We start from the raw sequence: 22,411 nt of genomic DNA, 5'->3' as shown, positions 1-22,411 counted from the left end.
TGGTGTATTTAGTAACCAAATGATGTGTATTTATTATATGATATTATAATAACTGAAATACTAGAGGATTTCTTAATTGAGTGAGTTACTAAGTAGTGGGGTCTATGGATTAAGGTATAAAGCTAGTGGATCAAGTTTATATATGGGTTTCTGAGTGAGATGTGAAAAGGACAGAGAGTAAAAAGCAAAGGTGTGATATAATGATATATGAACACTTAAAGTACTAAAAAAAACCTGATTAATACATTATATTATAAAGAAATTCTAATATAATAGGCAAAAAAATTTTTTTTTCCGTCCTTTGATAAAATTCTAAATCAAAAAGAAATTAATCTTTAACGACGACTTGTCGTTGCAAAAGGTCAATTTGCTTTTCAAAATATAAAAGCAAATTTTTCTTTTTTTCTTTTTTTGTCGTTTAGTGACAGCAACATTGCGTCGTTGATAGCCTTTGAGATGAAGCAAAGAGTTCATCAAGGGAAACATGATAATTATTCCAACCCATGTCGACTATTTCATATAACATGACCAAGGGACCCCTCACACAACACACACACACATGTGTGTGTGTGTGTAGTATCACATCATGGTGGTAGTGCCACTTCGAAGACCCACATTCGTGTTGGTGCACTAACTTGTATGCTTAATTTTGGGGTTGTTATTTTTTTTAATATATATAACATAGAGAATGCAATCTCTTGTGGGCATGCCTTGTTATGGTTGGACAAAGATTTTATACCTTTTTTATGTCAAATCTAATATAAGCATTATAACTGTGGACTATAAATTGTTAGTGGACTTGAATCTATGTGTATATGAAGTTTGCTTTCTAAGTAGCTATAAAATGAGCAGCATTTAAACAAGCAAATCAATGCCAATGGTATTCATAAAGTTGCAAATTTTAGTTTTTAAGCTTAGTTGTTTGCTTGTGATAAAGGAAAAACAGAGTATCTTCAAGCAGTTAAACAGAAATGTTTAGAATGCCCTTTGATTTGAAATGAATATTAGATGTTATCAGTAGCTCATAAACATTATGGATGTTAGACAGATTGTCAATAAACAAGTGCTAATTATACATTTATAATTATACATAAACTGAAACAAATTCCTACATCATTAAATAAGTATAGATTGTCACATTTTTAGTTCTCTTCTCAAACCAGACAAATGCTAAACACATAACTTGTTTTTTCTTCAAAAACACGATAAACTATCTTTGAGGAATGCAATTGTGGTATCGGCATCATATGACTCATACGAGGTGAGTCGATGGATATCTAATTGTGGTACCGGGCTAGGGTTCCCTCCATTACCCTTTAACTTTTGCCTAGCAATAAACTCATTGTTTCTTTTTCACTTAATATACTTAATAGTTAAGAACTTAATCATTCAGTCGAATTTCATGTTTTTGACTTAATAAACAAAAATAACCGTCAATTACTTATATTTTACTTAATACATTCAGACATTCTTAATGCATTCAGCTACTTAATACACTCAGTACCTAATGACTAAAAAAATAAACGGCCCCTAAGTGTGTGACGCAAGTACAAGACCTCATCATATTTTTGATAAACCTACCACAATTTCTAATTAATTTACCATAAATTACAACTTTTACAGCCAATTATATAAGTTAGTAATGCACACATAAGTGTGATGGTAAGAAACGGACGGACTCAACTAGATGCAAGAACATTTATATTGATATATAAGCATTTCAAACATTATTCTAGAATGCTAAAATTCATGTAATGAAAAAAAAAAAAAAAAAAAAAGTAAAATGATTGGACATATATTGTGCAAAAATGATGATTAATCAAACAATAATATTAATTCATGTTAAAAAGAAGGAATTCCACGTTTAATTTGACATATAAAAATGGGGTCGTTTATGGTATGTCTCTTTCAAACAATGTGGTATGTATCAAGCCGGGCCACAAAGATTTCCACATATTAATTAACTTGTGAGTGTCTTGGATCCTAATATTTGTTAGTTTAATAACATAAGCAAGTGCTCCCACCTTTTTCTTTCTCATAAATCTTCTACTATTTTTTTATAACCCAACTTATATTAACCACTACCAATGCCAAGGTGGCGTAATAGTTGTACATCATGATATGCCTTTAGAAGAGGTATCAAGTACAAACTTCCATACGTAACATTTTGGAGATGGTCAAGGAAAGAGTTCAAAAACCAGTCTCGTATACCCCTCTTAGACTACGTATATCTAAGTCAAAGGCTCCTCCTCCCCAATTAACTTGAACAGAAAAACCTAATATGTTTACCTTTCCAAATTCTTTTAATTGTTAAACGCATTGAATTTAACTTCATTCTTAGATACAATTTAACGAATGCTAAAACTCTATTGAGCAAAAGCAAGAGTTCATGATATTCAAGACATTCTGGTGAAAAAAGAGTATGTAATTGATTGGTCAATGACTATCTATAAAAACCAAAAAGAATAAAGGTAAACAACATTGTATGGCTACAAATCAAGCTTCTAATTTTCACATAAAGTGTTGGAACTTGCACAGTGTCAATGCATGGGTCACTATCTTTTTCTTTGCTATTTTCTTGTATGATTAGTTCATGAGTAGTGAGTGCTCTTTGACATGAAAAGTTTAGTTTTTCTTACCCAACAAGACTTCCTAAAGATAAAGATGAACAAAATAAAGGAGCAATTTGGGCAGCTAGAAAACTTTAACCATGTGCCATGGTCTATTTTGACAAACCGGAAAGGTTAGCCATGTGGTATGAACCTATGATATTAACCCAAAAAACACCATGGGATGCAGTTAAAAACTTTAGAATTTCCTAGCCATCTTGGGCAATTTTTGTTACAGGAAACCATCTCTATTTTTCCACTGAGGTAATTCATATTACCCGAAATAGAGCTTAGACCAAAGTTCACCTCTTTATACAATTAACTAAAAAAACCCACGATGAACTCGATACCCATTCTGTTAAATCTCACCAAAAGAAATATCCATAGATACAAAAAATGATACTGTCTGCATACATACGATGATCAAAATAGGTGACATTTCTACATGGTGCACTTATATAACTAAAACTTTCAAGAACTTAAACATTTAAAGTACTACAATCCTTCCTATCGGCTTCTTTCAAAGCTAAATCCGAAAGATATATAGACCTAATACTTCCTCTTCCTAATTATGAAGGTGGATGATCTAATGACATCATCATCCATGTTCAAAGTTGTCTCCAAAGCCTTCAAAGATTCAGGTTTTGTGAAATAAGTAAACAGTAGATAGATACCGTCTAAGTAAGTGTTGGTCTCACCAGCTTTGTTTTTCTTCTTGATGCTGTAAGCAAGGGGGATGACACCCCTATTGAATACCTCCACGTACATGCCGCCTCCAGCAACAAGCAACTGTTAAAAGGTTAAACGATTAATTAAATTAGCCACTAGACGGAATCAATAATTTAAGATTTGTTATTCCCACTTCACTTTATATGACATATCAGAAAGCACTAATCTTCCAAAGCAGAACCTATTTGGTTTTTAATTATTTAAAGTTATGGTCTAAATGAAGTGAAGACGTGTAATAAAAAGGTGGCAAGTCAATACATGCATCGTCCTCATTTTGTGTTTTTGACTCAGAAGTGTGTCATACCAACCAACCAAGGGGTTTATATAAGAAATTCCAGGTCATATGCATACAAAACATAAGCTTAAAATTTAAAAAGGAAATGCTAAGTGCAAACAGACAAAAGAAGGAAAAAAACAAAAACCAAGGGCTTTTTGTGACATTTAATAGCATAAAATGAATTTGTAAATGTTTGAATTGAATTGTTCTACTGATGATGGGAGCAGAGACTTACGTGAGTGACATGATATAAGTTGGCTCAACTCATTAGCATTCATTTTATACAATCTTTTCAGATTTCCGTTTTGTGTGTCGCATCTTTTGTTCTGGTTATATCAAATAAATGAGACACACAATCCCATCTGTATGCGTTTTCTTTTTACCAACTGGAGTGTACTGATAGTATTTTCATACTTTTTATTAATACAAAGTAGTTTTTAACTTTTAAAATGAAATACAAGGGTTTACTATGTTAATCACTCTATAGAAGCAAGTGCCTACTAAATGGTAGTCTGTTACATCAGTTGCTTTACAATACTTTTGATCTAAAACCCTGCATCTCGTATTCCTTCATGTTCTAATCAACATAAAGTCAGAAACTTTAAAATTATACTTTGAAATAGAAACACTTCATAGAAATATCCAATTACTTAAGACCTCACAATCTGGATATTGCTTGTAAACTTAATCTTCAGTTACCCATATCCTTAAATAACATGTGCACTTTCACCAAACTGAATTTTGTTGTTTACGTAAGTTACTAAGAATCAGTACAAGATAGAAACACTTTGTAAACCCATTTGCTTTATTATGGGTTCTACTTTACCTACAATGGGTCGACTGAAAAAACTTATCTGAAACAAAATGGGACAAACGGTATGAGCCGGTCAAACGGGTTGAAAGTCACCCAAAGTGTTATTAAATGTTTTACAACCTCCTAGATAGATTTCTTCACACAGATCAGCTACTAGATTAATATGACAGGTTCTACAAACATTTTGATGCATTAACTATTTATATAATTAAAAGATGTGGACAAAAATGTTGATGGGTCAACCCGACCCGCCCATGTAAAAATCAATGGCTAAGAAACATCTACTTATAACCAGAAAAATAAACAGGAGCATTTGAATACTGTAAAAGTCATCCAACAGTCAAGATGAAATTGATGAATATCGTCCAAGCAGGCAGAGTAATACAGGTTAAAGAAAGCAATGGAAAGTGGAACTAGAAAAAAAAAACAGGATCATTTTAGAGTCGTCCAACTATCGTCAAAGCAGGCAGAGTAAGACAGGTTAAAGAAGGCAACGGGTAAGTGGAACTATTTTACAATCTTACTTATCTTATGGAAAATATGAGTTAAAAGCTCCAACAAACCTCATGGCATCCAATATAAATCCCACATGCACCATCAAATAAAAATTTCTTGTTCTTGAGCAACAGATATAAAACTTCTTTAACTAACTCACAATATGAGTATTGAAGTACATGTAAAAATGTAGAACTTAGTAAGACAGGTTAAAGAAGGCAACGGGTAAGTGGAACTATCTTATAATCTTACTTATCTTATGGAAAATATGAGTAAAAAGCTCCAACAAAACTCATGGCATCCAATATAAATCCCACATGCACCATCAAATAAAATTATAAAAATTTCTTGTTGTTGAGCAACAGATATAAATTTCTTTAACTAACTCACGATATGAGTATTGAAGTACATGTAAAAATGTAGAACTTCTCTTAATTACCAAAAACTTGTCAGCTTCTTTATCTTTACATATAACTTAGAGGTGTCAAAGTAGACCCATGTATATAGTACTAGGTCAATTTGAGTAACATATTCACATTTAACACTTACAATTCATAATAAAGTAAAAATAAAACTTTTGGACGGAAATATATTTCGGGTTACCCCTGACCCAAGCCAGACAACAAACTATATAGTTTAACCTATTACTCAACCCACCCAACCTCCCATAATGCCATCTTACCGAATGCAACTTAACCTATTACTCAGCCCACCCAACCGTCCATATTGCTATCTTACTGAATGCATCAGAGATAGATGCCTAACTCTAGGAAGTTGTTTCAATATTAGAGCTCCTCTTTCTACTTAAAATATGTATCTATCAACAAATTTAAACCTACAAATAAGCATTTTCAAACTGTCTAGGAAAAACCCGTGCATCTATTTCACCCTGAACTCTATATATCAAGCAACAAGCGTCCAGCCTAGAACCGACACTTGACAACCTTTACTGCTCTTCCTCCATATTATGTTAGGAAATACCTAAAAATTCCCAAAAATTAGCAATCTTATCCCTTTAACTGATAAATGGTTTAATTTGGGCTGGGTTTATCTCTATAGTGTAAGAAAAACAGTTATAGAGAAAATTGGGTCATATGGGTCAAGTGGTCAACATTGTCGAAATTTCCCAGATTGTGTTTTTAATGCATACAACCCTTTAAAGTTCAGAACGTTGAAGTATTGTTGTGACACTATAATTTTTGTTATAACTTGTATCACCCTAAGCCCTAAGGTCACTAGTGATATTGTATATAACATTTCTGACAAAGAGTATTTTGGGCTACCAAATAAAGATTACCCGACGTGTTTTGACCAATTACCGACCCCACCCAAACCGCCTATTTTGCCACCTCTGTTATCAAAGGAAAAAAAAACTAAGCCAGCACTGACAGACCATGCTAAGAAGCCCGTCTAAAGTCTGGATGAACCGAGAAGTAAGAAACGGACAAAAGACTTGATGGATAGTAAGAAAAGTAGTGGTCTTCAAGAATATCAAACGCATCAATTGCCAAGACAAAGAACTCTCAATCTTCTTTTAGTGGGTAAAACTTAGAAAATCAGATGCAGCTTTTTTTCTTTCTATTACAAAGTGTTGTACATCTGAACTTAGAAACTGTATATCACTATAAGAATTTCAAAATTGAAAAAAAGAACCTCCTCGATTGAGCAGAACAAGCAACGTACTCTGTAATTCACAAATAAGAGTGTACAAAACAGATTTATTGATTCAACTCATTATAAGAATTCTTCTTTACTAAATTGCTCATTCGGAGACCAAAAGTATCTCTTGTTTAAATCTTGAATATTGATCACAGGATCCTTGAAACTTATTTTTAGCAAAGAACGATATACATTGCGCTTCCTTGATACAACAAATCAAGAGATTTAAAGTTGCGACATTTAGCCAAATGGCGCTTTGGGATAAAGTACTTTATATGCTTATAAAATAAGCAAGATCCAACCTGCATATTTTAAAGTGCTTATTCCTTTTAAATAAGCAGTTCTTAGATTGTTTAACATTGCTTATCTGCTGTAAAAATAAGCAATAGATAATTAAATAAGCAATGACTACAAAGTGATACATTGGGTCCCTAAATTTGCAATTACTTAACCTTCTATCTAGATTTACCCACGAAAGTCAAGTCTTTGGCTCAAATGTAAGCAAACTAACCGTTGTATGTATCTCCAGCCATTTCTTAATATTAATTAATACTTAATCAAACATAAAATGCAACAATACTCAAAATGTAAACACTTTCACATAAAAAGTACATATTTAGCCCTTAAAACAATTAAAGATACAAAGCATTAAAGATGATCAATTTATTAAAAAAAAAAAAAGAAAATACCTCTTCATATTTCTGGGTAAGAGAGAGCCTTTCATCTTCAGACATATCTGGTCTTAAAACCGCCATAGTTTCATACTGTTTCAAACCAGGTGGGCATTGGGGCTCTTCTTTTTCTTCAATGGCAGTAGCAACTGACCCAGATGAGTTGCTGAGGTCATCATCAACACCCAATCCTCCTTCAAAGAATGTACCTGAGAAATCAAGGGTTTGGGCCTTGATTGAAAATGGGTTTCTTGGAAATGGATGAGGGAAGGGTAAAGATGTTGGCTTTTTGGTTGGGAATGGGGAGAGTAGTTGGCTTTGAAGTAAAGGTGATGAGGCTAGTATAGAGGATGAAGATGCCATTGTTGTTGGTTGAAATGGGATTTGATTGATGATGATGAGAAGATGAACAAAGTGTTGTTGTAGCGGAGAGATATAATAGAAGTGGATAAGGGATTTTTGGATTGATTTTTTTTATTATTATTATTCTTCATAAGAAAAAATGTTGTTGTTGTTTTTTATAAGTTGATTTGTTAAATTGATTAATCAATTTTTTTTATTTTATCTAGTCTTTATCACCAAAGGCGGTATCATAAATTTTTTTTTAAAAGGGTCAAACTTAAAAAACTTATGAAAAATAAATCTAAAAGGGGGCAAAATGTTAAAAACCTATAAAAAAAAATTTAAAAATTTATGAAAAATTTAAAAATACAAGACAAAATTTAAATTTGGAGGGAGGCATTAGACCCCCTTGCACCCCCTTTAGTACCGCCCCTGTTTATCACATAACAAGTGGTCAAGTGTAATTCACGCATTTGATCCCAATATTTTCTTTTGTTAATGTCAAATAGTGTGATGTTTGGTTGATTATCACGTTGATTAATCATAGTATTTATTTTATTTGTATGTAATCCGTTTAAATAATTATTATGATTACTTTCCAACTATCATCTTCACTATCCTAAGAACTTATTTCATTTTTTTTCTAACGGCTAATGTTAAATGGCTCGAAACCTGTTAGATTAAGAGGAGTAGCCCGTTCTCCCTCTCTTTTTTCGTGTGCAACGCCCGGGAACGCCCGCTCTCGGTCCCGGGGGGCGTTCCACCTTCTTAATTAACGTGCCCATTCGGATTTGGAACGTGAGGCTCCGACGGTTCATTGTTTGTCTTTTTGCCTGCGCATGGGTATGTTTGGTGTGCCACTTGCCATATAAGTCCCTTAAATTGCGTGCCAAGCCTTTTTATATATTACGAGTATGTATCAATTTGATTAAAAAACTATCCACAATAATTTTTATAACCAAACCACATACACATTATCTTTAAAAAAATGAATCCTTTAAACAAGTCTTTTATTATGCACGTTGGATCATCAGACAACCCTGATTCCGAAGAAACACAACCTGAACATAGCTATACTTCACCGTCACAAAATGCCACAAGACGCAAGCATCGGAAGAAACAAACCGATGCGCCAAAAAAAAACCAAAATCAAATCCCTTGGAGAAAGAACGAAGAATTGGCTTTGTGTCAAGCTTGGGTTGCTATATCCGAAGACCCCAATTATGGTATATTTTTGTATGTTTACATTTACATACATATTTATAAAAAGTTATTGTTTTCTAACTTTTTTTTTGTAGCCTTGTATCATAGACGAAAATTCTTTTGGCCCGGAGTTTTAGAAAAATATCACAGTATTTTAAATACTGCGTCCTATCGAAGTGTCGATTCGTTGACAGGGAAATGGTTCAAAATTCGAAATGTTGCTCAAGAATTTGATCGAATTTACAAAGAAGTGTGTGGTTCGAATTATCAAACTGATTCGTATGACGATAGAATAGTTGGTCTTGCTATCGAGAAATACGAGGCAACGAATTTAAAAAATTTTGTATTCTTTGAAGAATGGTAGTTCTTGAGGACATCTTCCGTATGGGAAGTAGTGGAAAATTGGGGTTTGAATGGTAGTGATGGTGAGCGGAGTTCTAGTTCAACGGGTCAACAAGGCGTAGGGTCATCACGTGCGGAGCCGTCACGTAAGGGCAAATCTAAGGATGAAATAGCCGAAGAGATGCTTGAAATTAAAAGAGCGGAACTAGAAACAAATGTATTGAATTTCTTGGCTACAGAGTTATCGCATCTCCCACCTGACCAAAGACATGTTTTGGAGGAAAGGAAACGAAAGATTCTTGCCAAATACGCCGACTAGTTGTTTTAGTGTGATGTGTTTTTTTTAGTGTGATGTGTTCTTTATTTAATAAAGAGTAGTATCTTTTTTTTTATTTAATAAAAAGTATAATGTTTTATATAATTTATTTATAAAACCAAAAAAAAATAATAATAAATAAAATATTGGGAATGCCCCTAGGGGCATTCCTCCACCCCAAAGGAATATGTGGAATGCCCCTTATGATTGGGCTTGGACACATGTCAAGTATGGAGTGGAGGAGAGGCATTCCCTTAATGCTCCACTCCTCCTAGTCTTAAAGTACCTATAAGGGCATTATGCAAACCCTGAACCTACACTATAACAATTAATTCGTTACCATACTCAAGGGACACCCTCGGAGTTACCGCAAGATGAAAAACCTTTAGAGTGAGACTTGACCCAAGACGTCAATCAAGAGAAACAAACAAGTGAACAACAGCCTCTTTTGAAAAGCAGGTGGCTCTAACATTTTTACTTGGGCCAAAATCCAAATGTACATAGTAACATGTATTCTAGATTTTCTTTGAGGTTGTAAATCTCGGTTATTTCGGCCGATATATCCATGATATATCACTTATCGGTGGTCGACCGAAATGATATATTCCCGATATATCCCCGATAAATTCGACATATTCTCGATATATCCCCGATATATCGCTTATCGGTGGTCGACCGAGACGATACCGAAAAGCGATATTTACAACCTTATTTATTGTTCACTAATGGATAAATTGTTGCTACTTATAAATCATAAAGGTATGATACATAAATCAGCTAATGTTTACTAACTTCTTCAGTATGGAGCAAGACAACAAATAAAGTATGTACATAAACCATACGCCAACCTTTGGTCAAGGTATCACGTTGATGCTAAAGAAAGATCAACTTAGGGACAACGGAGTAAAAGCCACAAGAAGTCCCTCTATCTCGTTGACATTGTACCAAAAGTTTTATATAATCGACACAAGCTAACATCGCATTTTTCAAGTGAGAATGTGAGATCCAAAATGGGAAATTCTGTGACTTCCATGGGACAAAGGCACTACACTACCATCACCTACAATATACAACGATCCAAAGATTTGTCCATTATACCAAAACATTCAAAATGAATAGATCAAACTCAAGTATGTCAATCAAATAACTGTATAAGTTCCCAGCAGCAAAATATATAAAATGTGAAGTAAAATTACAATCGCATACGGTAAATTCCTATTCTTGAACTACTTCCCACATGTTCAATGAATAAGTTAAATCAAAGGGAAAATGTCACTAAATAACCCTCCATAACTAATATTGGTCACACTGTCACAGTAACAAGTTAAAATTCTAAAATGGAGAAACAGTCAAACATAAATGCTAGAAATAATGAAATATTTACCATTGTTGAAAGGACCACGGCCAGTTTCATAGGATTTACAGCAGCAAAATTGACATTGCTAGAGTACTAATCTAAAATTAGTGGCTTGTCAATTGCTGACCCTCCTCCATCCTCGTCATAAACTGGTTTGCTAAGCTTCCTCTTTAGTATCCTCTCTGACTTCTTCCTCTTCTTAGACTCGCCACACAATTGACTTGGTTCATAAAGATCATCACCATCAGGGGCTTCCTCTCTACTGGATTGTTGAGAAACAACATCAAGTCCGTCACCATTCATATGATCGTCACCTTGTTCAAAGCGCTCCCCATCTATCTCATGACCAACTTCAATCTGATTACCTTCAGCTGAACTTTCTTGATCAACCATTTGATCACCAAAATGTATTTCTTTAACTTCTGGGCTTTCTTGACCAGTATGAACTTCCTCAAGAACATCTGCTGGTAAGATCCCCATGTTCTGTACAAAATAAAGTAAAAGCTGAATTACTTTTAGCAAGCAATAACTTGACCAACAAATAGCTTCGATGCACTTATTACCTCATTCTTTGTTTCATCCGCTATCCAGCCACCTCTGCGTGCTCTCGGACTTGTAGAAGATGTCACAGTTGTAATTAGTGCTTCGGCTTTTCTAGGCCGGCCTCTTGGCCCCCTCACCTTCTGTGGAGGTGGGTCTTTAGTCTCGTTCTTGCAAGACCTAACATTGTGTCCCTTCTGCCAACAATTTTTACAAGTTTTCTTCATCTTTGCCTAAAAATCTCTTTTTCATCAACCTACCGGGCATCCATCTTTCTTTTGAAGGTAGAAGTTTAACATAAATTATAATAGGCCCAAAATGAACTATCGTTTAAGAAACAAAATCACTTAACTGTTTCACACTTACACCAATCTCATCAATCATAATTTTACTACCACCACTTCAGAATTAGTATCTACTTGGGCTCATTAGATGTTACCAATCTACTGCACTGTCAATAAGGGTATTTCCATATCAGCATTCATAATGTTCATTGTGAAATTTATTTATGTATGTTTATTTTTTTGGTTAACCTAGGTAGCCAACCCGCCGCCTAATCCCATGGGGACCACCCGCTTTGCGGGTAGCCAAGAGTGGTCGCGGGTGAATCTCATTGTGAAATTTGGTTTCTATTTTGCTTAAAATTAACAACAAGACCCAATCCCTGCAAGACAGTCTTACCTCTACTCAATGGTAGAGAGACTGCTCTCATAAGGACCTCAGTCGAGTGTAAAAAGTTTAGTAATCATACATGTCGCCGAGTATCAACTCGCTACACTAGGAGTAGAGAAGAACAGCAAACATATTAACACACTTACACATTACACACATCAACAGAAAACCATGATAAACATAACCGCCAATATTATTTCTATAATGTATGATTTCTACAAGTACTAGTACCGCAAACTCTACATAAAAATAATAATGATGATGATAAATAATACTTTGTATAATTTAATGGAAAATAAACCAGAGTCGTATGAATATATGTGGTACATTGACCACGTGACAATGTTATTTTCCTGTAATTTGTGAGTTGCATTACTTTCATTTTATTTTATTTTTTTGACGGAAAGAGAAAGGGAAAGAGAGAGAGAGGATGGATGGTGGCCGGAATACCTGAAGATGCGGAGGAGCTGCTGCTGCTGCTCTTTTCACTGGTCACAGTTACCCAAATTTACTCCTCTTGGCCGTTGTACTGTTTTTTTTTATAAAAATAAGTGTAACCAACTATGATCAAAAGATTATTTAATGTAACCAACTACTCAATTAGTTATCTAGTATAACCACTTTTGTTTTTTGAGTTATGTCATGTAAGTTACCGGCTACTTCAAGTCTCCATCCGGTTAAGCCAAAAATAAAGTTAGGGATAATGGCACCAGAGTGTAACTAACTATGAAAAAAAGGTTATGTTGTTTAACCAACTATGACTAAAAGGTTATGTAATGTAGTGAACTACTCGACTAGCTATGTAGTGTAACCACCTTTGTAATTCCACTAACAAAAATAAAGTTATAGAATTATTCATTTCTTTTGCTTCTTTAATCTCCTTCATTTCATCATACAGACTATGAAACACAACCCAAAATGAGAATGTAAAACCAAATATATTAACCCACCCGATTTACTATATCATCATCAATCAATATATCTTCTTCTATCTATCACTATATATCTATATCTATATCTATATATATATAAATCTCTTCTTCGTCGTCGTAGACAAATGGTTTCACCACGCCGATTCATTCTATAATATTAATCACCGCACTATACCATGATCAGATACCTCAATGGGTCTGCTTTATTGGATTTCACAACTATTGTTAAATATCTGAATGGCAATGGCTCAACAAATGATGCAAAAGTCAAAAAAAAAAAAAAAAGTCTGATCATGGCACCAGAATCTGCTGCTTTGTCGCCGAAATCTGCTGATGTTCTTCAAAAATGAAAATGATAACCGACAACTTGTTTTCCATCCGGTTGCTTACATTACATGACCCAACTGACAAAGGTGGTCACACTACATAGCTAGTCGAGTAGTTTGTTACATTACATAACCTTTTGGTCATACTTGGTTCTGGTGCCATTATCCCATAAAAATAAAAGTGGTAACCGGCAACTTGTTATTTATCCGGTTGCTTACATTGCATAACCCAAAAAACAAAGTTCGTTACACTACATAGCTAGTCGAGTAGTTGGTTACATTACATAACCTTTTGGTCATAATTGGTTACATTCCCGTGCCATTATCCCTAAAAATAAATGCAAATAAAACCAATGTTTATACGAGTTCTTTTTAGGGCCCGTTCTTTTGAGTCGAACATTAGACCCATCCACAACAAGAATGTCCATAGGAAATTTGTGGTGACATGGAGGGTGTTTGTATAAAAACTATTGATGTGGGTGGTGACATGGAGGATGTCTATCCATGGTTGTTTGTAGAGAAGGATGGAGAAGAATGAGGAGAGAAATAGGTAAAAGACAAAAGTTACTTTGGAATTTATTTGGTTGTTTGTAAGAAGAATGAATATATTATTGTTGTGGTTAAAAAGTGTTTGTGGGAAGGATGGATGAAAAGCTGACATAACACTTTGATTAGGATGTTTGTTAGAAAGATATCCTGAACTGATGCGGATAGTCTTAGTTGAACCGATCTTTTATGTTACTTTTTTATTTTTTCCATCTTTTTCAAGGCAAAATTTTCAACCAGTAATACGCCTTGGTTAAAAAAATTTCTTCATAAATAACGGTAAATTGGAAAAAATAAAAATGAAAATAAAATTATTCTACATGTAAATTTAAGATTACAACTTTTTTTTTAGTATATAGTTTCATTTTTTATAGTAAAAAACATGTTTTAATACACTTGATTAAGTATGGGGTTGGGGTGAGGTGGGGTGGGGCGTGGGGTGACGAGGGCGGGGCCCGGGGGGGCAGAGACGGGGCGTAAGAGAGGATTTAATAAAACTTGAGGTTTTAAAATTTTGAAAATGAATAATGAAAAGTAGAAAATAGTAAAAGTGTTTTCTAATTTATCATTGAAAAGTAAAAATATATTTTTCCAGAAAATATTGTTGAAAAAGTATAATTTGATTGTGTTTACTGATTTTCATGTTTTCGTGTAAAACAAAAATAAAAACAATAAGTGTTTTCCGCCACTAAAATCCCATAGTTTTATCAATAGACGGATTAGAAAAGTTCAATTCTAGATTCTACAGTAATATAGAAACAATAAAATGTGTAGTTACGAAACAAATATAGGGAAGACTGGAGGAAAAATATTAATAAAAATATTGAAGTGATGGGAAATTGAATGCGAATATGCAATATTAAAGGCTAGGTGGGTAATGAAAATTTGTTACCCCGGAATTGTTAATGGGATATTAACCAATTAAAGGTAATGGAGAATAATATTACAGTAATAAATAATCAAGCATAACTTATCATTATCTCTTTACCTCTTATAATAACCCTTAATTAAAGAGGCGGGATTCGATAATGGGTGGTGATACAATTGTGTCAATACGTGATCACCACCAGAAGTCATCATCAATATTATCAGAAGTCATCATCAATATTATCAGCTGAGAAAACAAACAAGACGGGTCTTCACAGGACGACACAAAATGATAAAACTGATGATCAGTCACCTACATTGAATGGTCGGGTCAGGATTCAAACAAGCTTATGGCAATGCTATTTATAATGTTGATAGTGGAGATTTTTGTGGTTTTAAGCCAACAACGTTATTCATTAGTGAAAAATTATTACCAGCTGCCAGTAGCCCAGTAAGGACAAAGGAACATGTAATTGTTTTTTATGTGAATTCATTAGAAAGGTTTAATGAAAAGTATCCTTTTGGAAGTCTTGCAAGACAAGGTGTTGAGATTGCCATCACAAAAAAATATGTAGGTTTGATCCAAGCACATTGTGTTCGTGATCTTAAGAAGCCGTTTATGCAACGTCCAGAATTTCCATTTCCCTACTTCTGTAGCCTACTCGAAACCATCCGCACGAAGAACCAATTTCACTAATTCGATCGGGATACTTGATACCTATTAATTAATTTTATATCCAATAATTTCTTTGGTTTTTAATTTTATTGCTTTGATTTTATAGGATCAATCAGCTTCTTATGTTTAGAACTTTTTATTTTGTCAATAACTAGTATTGTCAACATTCTTCAATATGATTAATTATGTTGGATTAAGTGATTATTACGCTATCAAGGTGGTGGTTGTATTGTATCGGTTTATTGATATATTTACCACAATGTATATTCTTTAAGTATACTGTACAAGTATATAATAATTTATCAAATTCTCTAGTACGAATATCACTTCCTATTGTGAAAGCCCTTGTGAAACTTTTTTACTGGCCATCATGTTTTCAGAACTGTCCAACTGGGGAAAGGTAATAGGATTTTTTATTCTTTTACCCAAATGGGGCATAAAAGTTTGATACTCGTAGAATGGATTGATAATTACATCAAATGTACATGATTTCACTTTCATTAGTTTTTTATGCAGTGAAATGTACCTTTGTTTTTTTAAATCAGTGTATTATGGACAAAAATGATCTAAGATAACTTTATATGAAGACTCGAGATAATTTTTTGACCAGAGATTTGTAAATGAGGTTAGGTATTTGTGATCTTAAAATAAGATAAGATATATGCTAATAAAATTAACTTGAATAAATGAATTTGAATAGAAAAGTATTGTAAAGATCTTCAAGACAGAATTCTAAAGAAAAAATAAATAAAATTGATGAAGATAAAGATAACAAAGAGAGTCAAGATCAAGACTATGATCTTGAATTAAGAACAAATAACTAAAATGCGAGAAAGTAAACGACACAAGAATTTTGTTGACAGAGGAAAACCCTTGATCTTATTATGGAATCTTAGGTAAAAAACTTCGGGAGGAAACAATCGTTCCTACCCGTGTTCTCCTGTTATTATTGTTCAACGATTACAATACAATGAAAGAAGAGTGCTTCATTGAATAGCTATTCTAAAAGTGTAAATGATAGCAAAGTTAATGAGTGAGTTGTACGTGTAGTTGTGTGTAGTTTGTCATATATCATTTGCTGCTGAAGAAACCGTCGTATTTATAGAGTTAGACGTTGAGCCGATTATGCGAAATACCTGAGATCTTCTTGGACTTGCTCCTTACGCTGAAGAATTGATGAAGATGATCGTTGAGACCTTTTTAACACACGGTATAACTTGTATCAATCCCGATTCTTATGGTCGAAGTGGTATACTATCTGTTATGACTTATTTCCACATGTTGTAAAACATTGTGACTCGTTCTTATAATGTAAAAGCTTATCCTGATAGATATATTTTTTTTAGGATCCAACACAAAGCTTTCTTGAGGATCCAACACAAAGCGAAATAGAAATCAAGTCTTTGGTATGGGCAATGATCCATACACCGCCTAATGTTAATCGTATACCACCAAATGTGCATAAGGGTGTTGTACAGTACAATACTATAAAACATGATTGGTGATATACGGCTAAAACTAAGTGGTGTACAAATCACCACCTTTGGTATAGTGCAGGTTTGGAAGAATGACTCTCACTCATATTTATTATTTTTCATATCTTATTCGAAGTCATCTCTATGAAAACTTTAGAGTATATAGTCGGTATCATTTCTTTATATACGTAGTTATATATGTACCTTTTTCTTATTATAGAAAGAGGCGAGCCTATCCACAATGCTCAATTAAAATGACACCCAACAAATAAAGAAAGAATAAAAGTTTTCTAGATACCACCGCATGTTAAATTGAAAGCAATGGAAAACTATACTCTAATGTCTAAACAAGCGATCGGATCTTCATATAGATTTGTTTAGTACTAATATAATGATGGGTCAAAAGGTAAATAAACATATTACCAGGGCTGTGGCAGTTTTTAGTAAGCAATGACAAATTAGTATCTAGATATTTATCACGTATTATTGCTTTAAAAAACCAAGTAGGCCATAACAACAATGACATATATACATTATGCAAGCAATGAAGCAATCGTGTAAAACGATATAAAAATAGTTGTTTGAGGGCAAAAAGGTAAATCTCATTTGATGCCATCATGGACTTGTTAATATTGCACAAATCGTCATCGTCATTAACTATAAACTAATTAAGCACTAATCACAATTATTAGGAGTGGGTCAAGAACTTTAATAAACTATAGTGATCGACATTGTTTTTAGTATCTGGCTTATCTCCATATTAGTTGAGATCCATATAACTTTAGCTGTGATCGAGTTGTTTTTTTCTTAATTTGTATTTTATTTACGTAAACAAACATCATAATTAAAGAGGCCTAAAGATTACTGTTTTTTTAATCAAATTGTGCAGGGTATAGAAATACTAAAATATATATGATTGAAGAAATGTAAATGTTTAAGCAAAAAAGATAGAGCAATTCGATCGGTTGGTATTTTAACTCACTTTTTGGTTATGATAATTTCGAAGACCTTTTTTTACCAGACTTTTTAGTTTTGTTAAAAGCTGACGTGAAACCAGCAGTTAAAAGGTCACAAGAAGTAAGACAAGTGTTTACGTGCAACAACTTGATTGTTGTTGGTGAAATTGAAGCAATATTTAGTTATTCACAATAATAATATACTAAAGAAAAGTCTAACTATAAAGAAAAGATTTCCCTTAATAATTACTCCGTATAAATTAACTATCGTATTTTAAACGTACATTCAACTTTAAATTTTCCATAATTATTTTTAATATCGCCACTTGACTGTATATGTTATTTTGCAACTTGTTATTATTTTATATGTTTAATTAACTTAGGGTTTTTTAGTCAATATCACTTTTTTCGATTAATGTTTTCAAACTAACTCAATTTTATATGAACTGATGAAATGAAATGATTCTATTACGACTTAGTATGGATTGGTTTAGAGCATCTATTTAATTAAAAAGAGATTGAACACCAAGTTTTTTTTAAATATATATAAATATATTCATTTAAAATTCATATAAAAATGATCACGGTTAAGTTAAAATAATGAATAATAAAAATAACTTTTGATTATTTAGGATTTGGAATACGTTAAATTAAAAAAAAAATTACTTAAACGGTCTAAATTTAAGGTGTATATTTAGATTTAGATACTTATAATATTTTTTACTTAATTGGTCAATGAATTTTTAAAACCTAACTTAAGAAATAAAATCGTCAAATCAAATCATGCCAAATGTTAAATAGTGTGCTACAATAATTGTATTTGTTGGCGATCATTATAAGCATTAGGAGTTTTTTTTTTTTTTTTTTTCAAAGACATCAGGAGCTTTAGTTTGATTAAAACAGTTTGCATGCAGAGTGTAAGTAAACATGTTTATTATTGTGGTAGTGATCAAGGTCTAATGGAGGCTTTATAGGTTGCAATTAGCGTATTGTTTAACAAGTTTTTATAGCCTCTTTCTTTTTAAAATATATATTAGCACATCAAATTTAACGTTTTTTTCTTGTTAGACATGAAAATATACTATAATAGCGCTATTTAATGAAGATATTTTGTGATGAGATTTGTACTACGTAGTTATAATCAGGTATAACTCCTTATAGCTTCTTTATAGTAAATTATGAATCAGGTAAATTGTTATTAATTAACTTCTTAAAAATTATGTATTTTTGGAAATAATTAACGTTGTTTCATATTGCTCTATAGATGTAAGTATGTGTAGATTTAATATAATATAAACCAGCATGTTACCCGCGCAATGCGGCGGTGATCGTGGCGGCGACGATGTGGTGGCAGGTGCGACGGTTGGTGACAGATGAGGCGTCGATTGGTGTAGATTATTGATATAAAGGGTTAATGAAGATATTTTAAAAGATAAAAGATTAATAGTGTAACGTAATCATTAATGTTAAGGGGTAGTGTAACTGAAAATATCTGAGTGCTAAGTGAAAATATTATATATTTTAAGGGTAGTAGATTAAAATATCACATGGAAGGGTATTTTAGACATTTTTAAATGTAATTTTCAACATTGGGGTATTTTTTTTAATAAGTATTATAGATGTTGTATGTATGTTGTATTTAGTATCATCAATTTGGTGGATATTATGTAGATGATCAAATTTACCTTTCAAAATATATATATAGTCATACCTCCACAATGTTGGCACATCTTTGTACCATGATTCTTATTCCATTTCAATATTTTATTGATAAAGCACCTTATTATTAAATCACAGAACAAATTTAAAAATTGTACAAATTAAAACAAATAGTTGTATATGAATCAATTTCAAGAAAAATAAGAATAAAATAAAAAAGAAATATTAAACTAGAAAAGAGAACATTGGCATTACATATTTAATATTGCATGGTAGTGCAAGTGGTACGCATTTCTTGATAGGACCACACAACAACTGGTCTGGTCTTGTGTGGTTACAACTATTCTACATGTACCTCTAATAAGATAAGAGAACCAATGTCGAGTTTCTCATCACACAATTATATCTAAATGGTCCCAATATGGCAACATTTATCATATATCTATGCATCTATACGATCAAAATAGACAATTTATATCGTATTGTATTTTACTTAATTAAATATAATAAGAAATTAAGAATGCTTAAAACCAAGTATACACTTCGAATATGATTATGTCGGTACAATTAAGGGTATGAAACTATGAATATTCTAATCAAACATTTATACTTTGAATTGCGAGGTTTGTCATTTAATATGATCCCGTGGAAGCTATATATTGTCTTTTAAATTTCCGATTAGTTTTATTTTGCATGAAAAAGGTATTTATTTGACGTTTATTATTGTTCGACAAGGCCTTACGAGATAGCTTGGTAGTACATATGGCGAGCTCGGATTTCTTTTGTTTTTCAGCCTCTTGATATTTCAAAAGGCGGCAAATTTTTTTTATTTTATTTTTTATATCACATTCGTTCCATTCTTTTAACTTGTATTGTATATTTGTATGTGTATAGAAATCATAGAATGAATGCTACATGGGAGGATTATTGGTTTTTAAATCCTCTTTTGATCTTGTAATGTCTTAATATTAGTAAAGAGATTTAGTAAGGACATAACTACTCCTCGATTTTTCTTCTCCTTCCCTCCCTTTCCCAAATGCTAGGAGCACCTCGCTACTCCTTCCCTCCCCTCCCTCTTGCTTTTTTTTTGTTTGTTTCAAGCTCAAACGGTCAAAAAATCCGGCACTACGCTCCCCAACTCCCTCCCCACCCTACCGGTACCAGGGGGTCGGGGCGGTGTGCCAACCGGTACCGGCCCGGTACCGGTCCCCTCCCCTACCCACTCCGTTCACCCTAAGAGATTTAGGAAAGAATTTAGTACTAGTACATAAGTGACCCAATACATATTTTATTTTTTGAAATCTTTTATTATGGTTTAAGAAGATTTTTAGGTTAATATCAAAAAAATAAAATAAAATTACAAGATACTTATGATAAGATTTTTATATTTACAAAAGCATTTTAACTTTTAAACTTCAACTTTTGCAATGGTTTTACCTTTTTAACTTATTTAGACAATATTTCAACTTTCAAAAGTTTAACGATATTTAACCATCATTAAGTAAGTATTTAACACAAACTTAAAACATTAAAATAAAGTGAAAACTTATAACATCAAAATTTTAAACTTTAAGGATTGAACCATTATTAATCATAGATTTTAAAATTTTTGTTTATATACATTACTTTTTTTTTGTTCATATACCTTGTAATGATGTTTTTGTGTTTTTATTAGAGTATCATGATAGTAAAACTAAAAATAAAATAGATTTATACGTATATATAAAGAGAAAATTGAGTATGTGGTTGTTATGTATTAAATTTGGGTGAAAAAATCCTTCATATACCAATATTTTAATATTTTAAATAAATATTTGGCCCCCATAGTTTTTATAGTTATTAAAAAATATGTAAGGAGTTTTTCACCCAATTTAAATGTCTAACAGCCTCACATTTCGTTTTTTCATATATAAATCACTAATAAGTCTAGCATGACAAAATGACAAATGGGAATGAAGGAAGAATGAAAAAAAGAAAATGATATTTGTACCACTGTTTTTGATAAATTTATCAAAGTTATGTATTACCGGTTTATACAATAAGCTATAAAAGTTGTACATTGTGATACACCAATCAAAAGTGGTGGTACAAATAACATTTCCCATGAAAAAATGGCTGGAAGTGAGGGTTTAAAGTTTGATCACTAGCAAGGTAGGTAATGACTCGTGAGGGTGAAAACCATTTCTGAAACCTTACCCTTGAAATCAAAATCTACATAGAGATTTGGAAAATTTTGTCATCACGTAGCTTCAAATAATTTGATGAATAGTGGTCAAAGTCTCAAAGAAACCTTACATCATAAAAACCGACTTCGAGACGTGGAGTTTCTAAACAATTTCGAAATTATATGCTTCTTATAAAGATGCTAAATTATATTATATTCGACCATATATCTTTGAAATCGTATCTCTATTCATTTGAAAAGGAAAACCAAGAACATAAGCATCGGGGTATCGATATTTGATCGTGAAATTTTATTCATTATTTGATTAACAAATTACGAGTATTCGTTTTCTAAAAGAAAAGCTTTTTTTGTCAACTTGTTATGAATCAACACAAACCACAAATATTCTATGACAAAAAGTGACAAATCTTTATATATATGCTAAATCGATTCAAAATCCAACATAAAAGGTGAAATAAATTAACCAAAATAAGAATCCACCAATGATATATGAAACTCACAATCAATCAATTTCTACTATTCAACTTTGTTGGATTAACCTTTATTTCTTCCTTTTAACTATTTATAATTTTTATACTATATTATAAAGCAAATCTATTTTTCAACTTTCAACTTTTCAACATTCAAATTCAACAATGTACACATGATAATGCATGATATATCACACATTAATGCCTACAACTTTCTCTCTCCTCCATAAATCATTTTATTCCTCTAGTTTTTTCAAAATCTTTTATTTCAAAAATCGTCGATATATTATAAA

At 32.4% G+C, this 22,411-nt stretch overlaps 2 protein-coding genes across 4 annotated transcripts; both read right to left on the bottom strand.

Moving 5' to 3' along the window:
• Nucleotides 1-2,962: 2,962 nt before the first annotated feature.
• LOC122585873 (30S ribosomal protein S6 alpha, chloroplastic-like) lies at nt 2,963-7,713 on the bottom strand. The gene is made up of 2 exons (XM_043757986.1): nt 7,273-7,713; nt 2,963-3,398 (listed from the first exon to the last, which is right to left on the bottom strand). The coding sequence occupies exons 1-2, from the start codon at nt 7,615-7,617 to the stop codon at nt 3,159-3,161; spliced, it is 585 nt and encodes a 194-aa protein (XP_043613921.1). The 5' UTR covers nt 7,618-7,713; the 3' UTR covers nt 2,963-3,158.
• A 2,879-nt stretch (nt 7,714-10,592) lies between these two features.
• LOC122585428 lies at nt 10,593-12,557 on the bottom strand. Of its 3 annotated transcripts, none has more exons than XM_043757559.1 (3): nt 12,477-12,557; nt 11,378-11,805; nt 10,593-11,318 (listed from the first exon to the last, which is right to left on the bottom strand). In XM_043757559.1, exons 2-3 carry the CDS (start codon nt 11,579-11,581, stop codon nt 10,908-10,910), a joined length of 615 nt encoding a protein of 204 aa, XP_043613494.1. In that variant the 5' UTR covers nt 11,582-11,805; nt 12,477-12,557; the 3' UTR covers nt 10,593-10,907. The 3 variants fall into 3 exon arrangements, with proteins under 3 accessions (XP_043613494.1, XP_043613496.1, XP_043613495.1); XM_043757561.1 differs by having other exon boundaries at nt 10,593-11,297; XM_043757560.1 differs by lacking the exon at nt 12,477-12,557 and having other exon boundaries at nt 11,378-11,946.
• Between the last annotated feature and the right edge of the window lie 9,854 nt (nt 12,558-22,411).

The sequence above is a fragment of the Erigeron canadensis genome, chromosome 1 (genome assembly GCF_010389155.1).
Source record: "Erigeron canadensis isolate Cc75 chromosome 1, C_canadensis_v1, whole genome shotgun sequence".
NCBI classification, from domain to species: domain Eukaryota; kingdom Viridiplantae; phylum Streptophyta; class Magnoliopsida; order Asterales; family Asteraceae; genus Erigeron; species Erigeron canadensis.
Note: the sequence above shows the minus strand (reverse complement) of the source record. Positions and strands in the feature narration are given on the sequence as shown.

Bases quoted from the DNA above. Each gene is read 5' to 3' on its own strand.
- LOC122585873 (XM_043757986.1), bottom strand. From the start codon at position 7,617: ATGGCATCTTCATCCTCTATACTAGCCTCATCACCTTTACTTCAAAGC. The intron at 3,399-7,272 runs GTATTTTCTTTT...ACCTTTTAACAG, and splicing joins TTACCCAGAAATATGAAGAG to TTGCTTGTTGCTGGAGGCGG.
- LOC122585428 (XM_043757559.1), bottom strand. From the start codon at position 11,581: ATGAAGAAAACTTGTAAAAATTGTTGGCAGAAGGGACACAATGTTAGG. The intron at 11,319-11,377 runs GTAATAAGTGCA...AAAGTAATTCAG, and splicing joins CGGATGAAACAAAGAATGAG to CTTTTACTTTATTTTGTACA.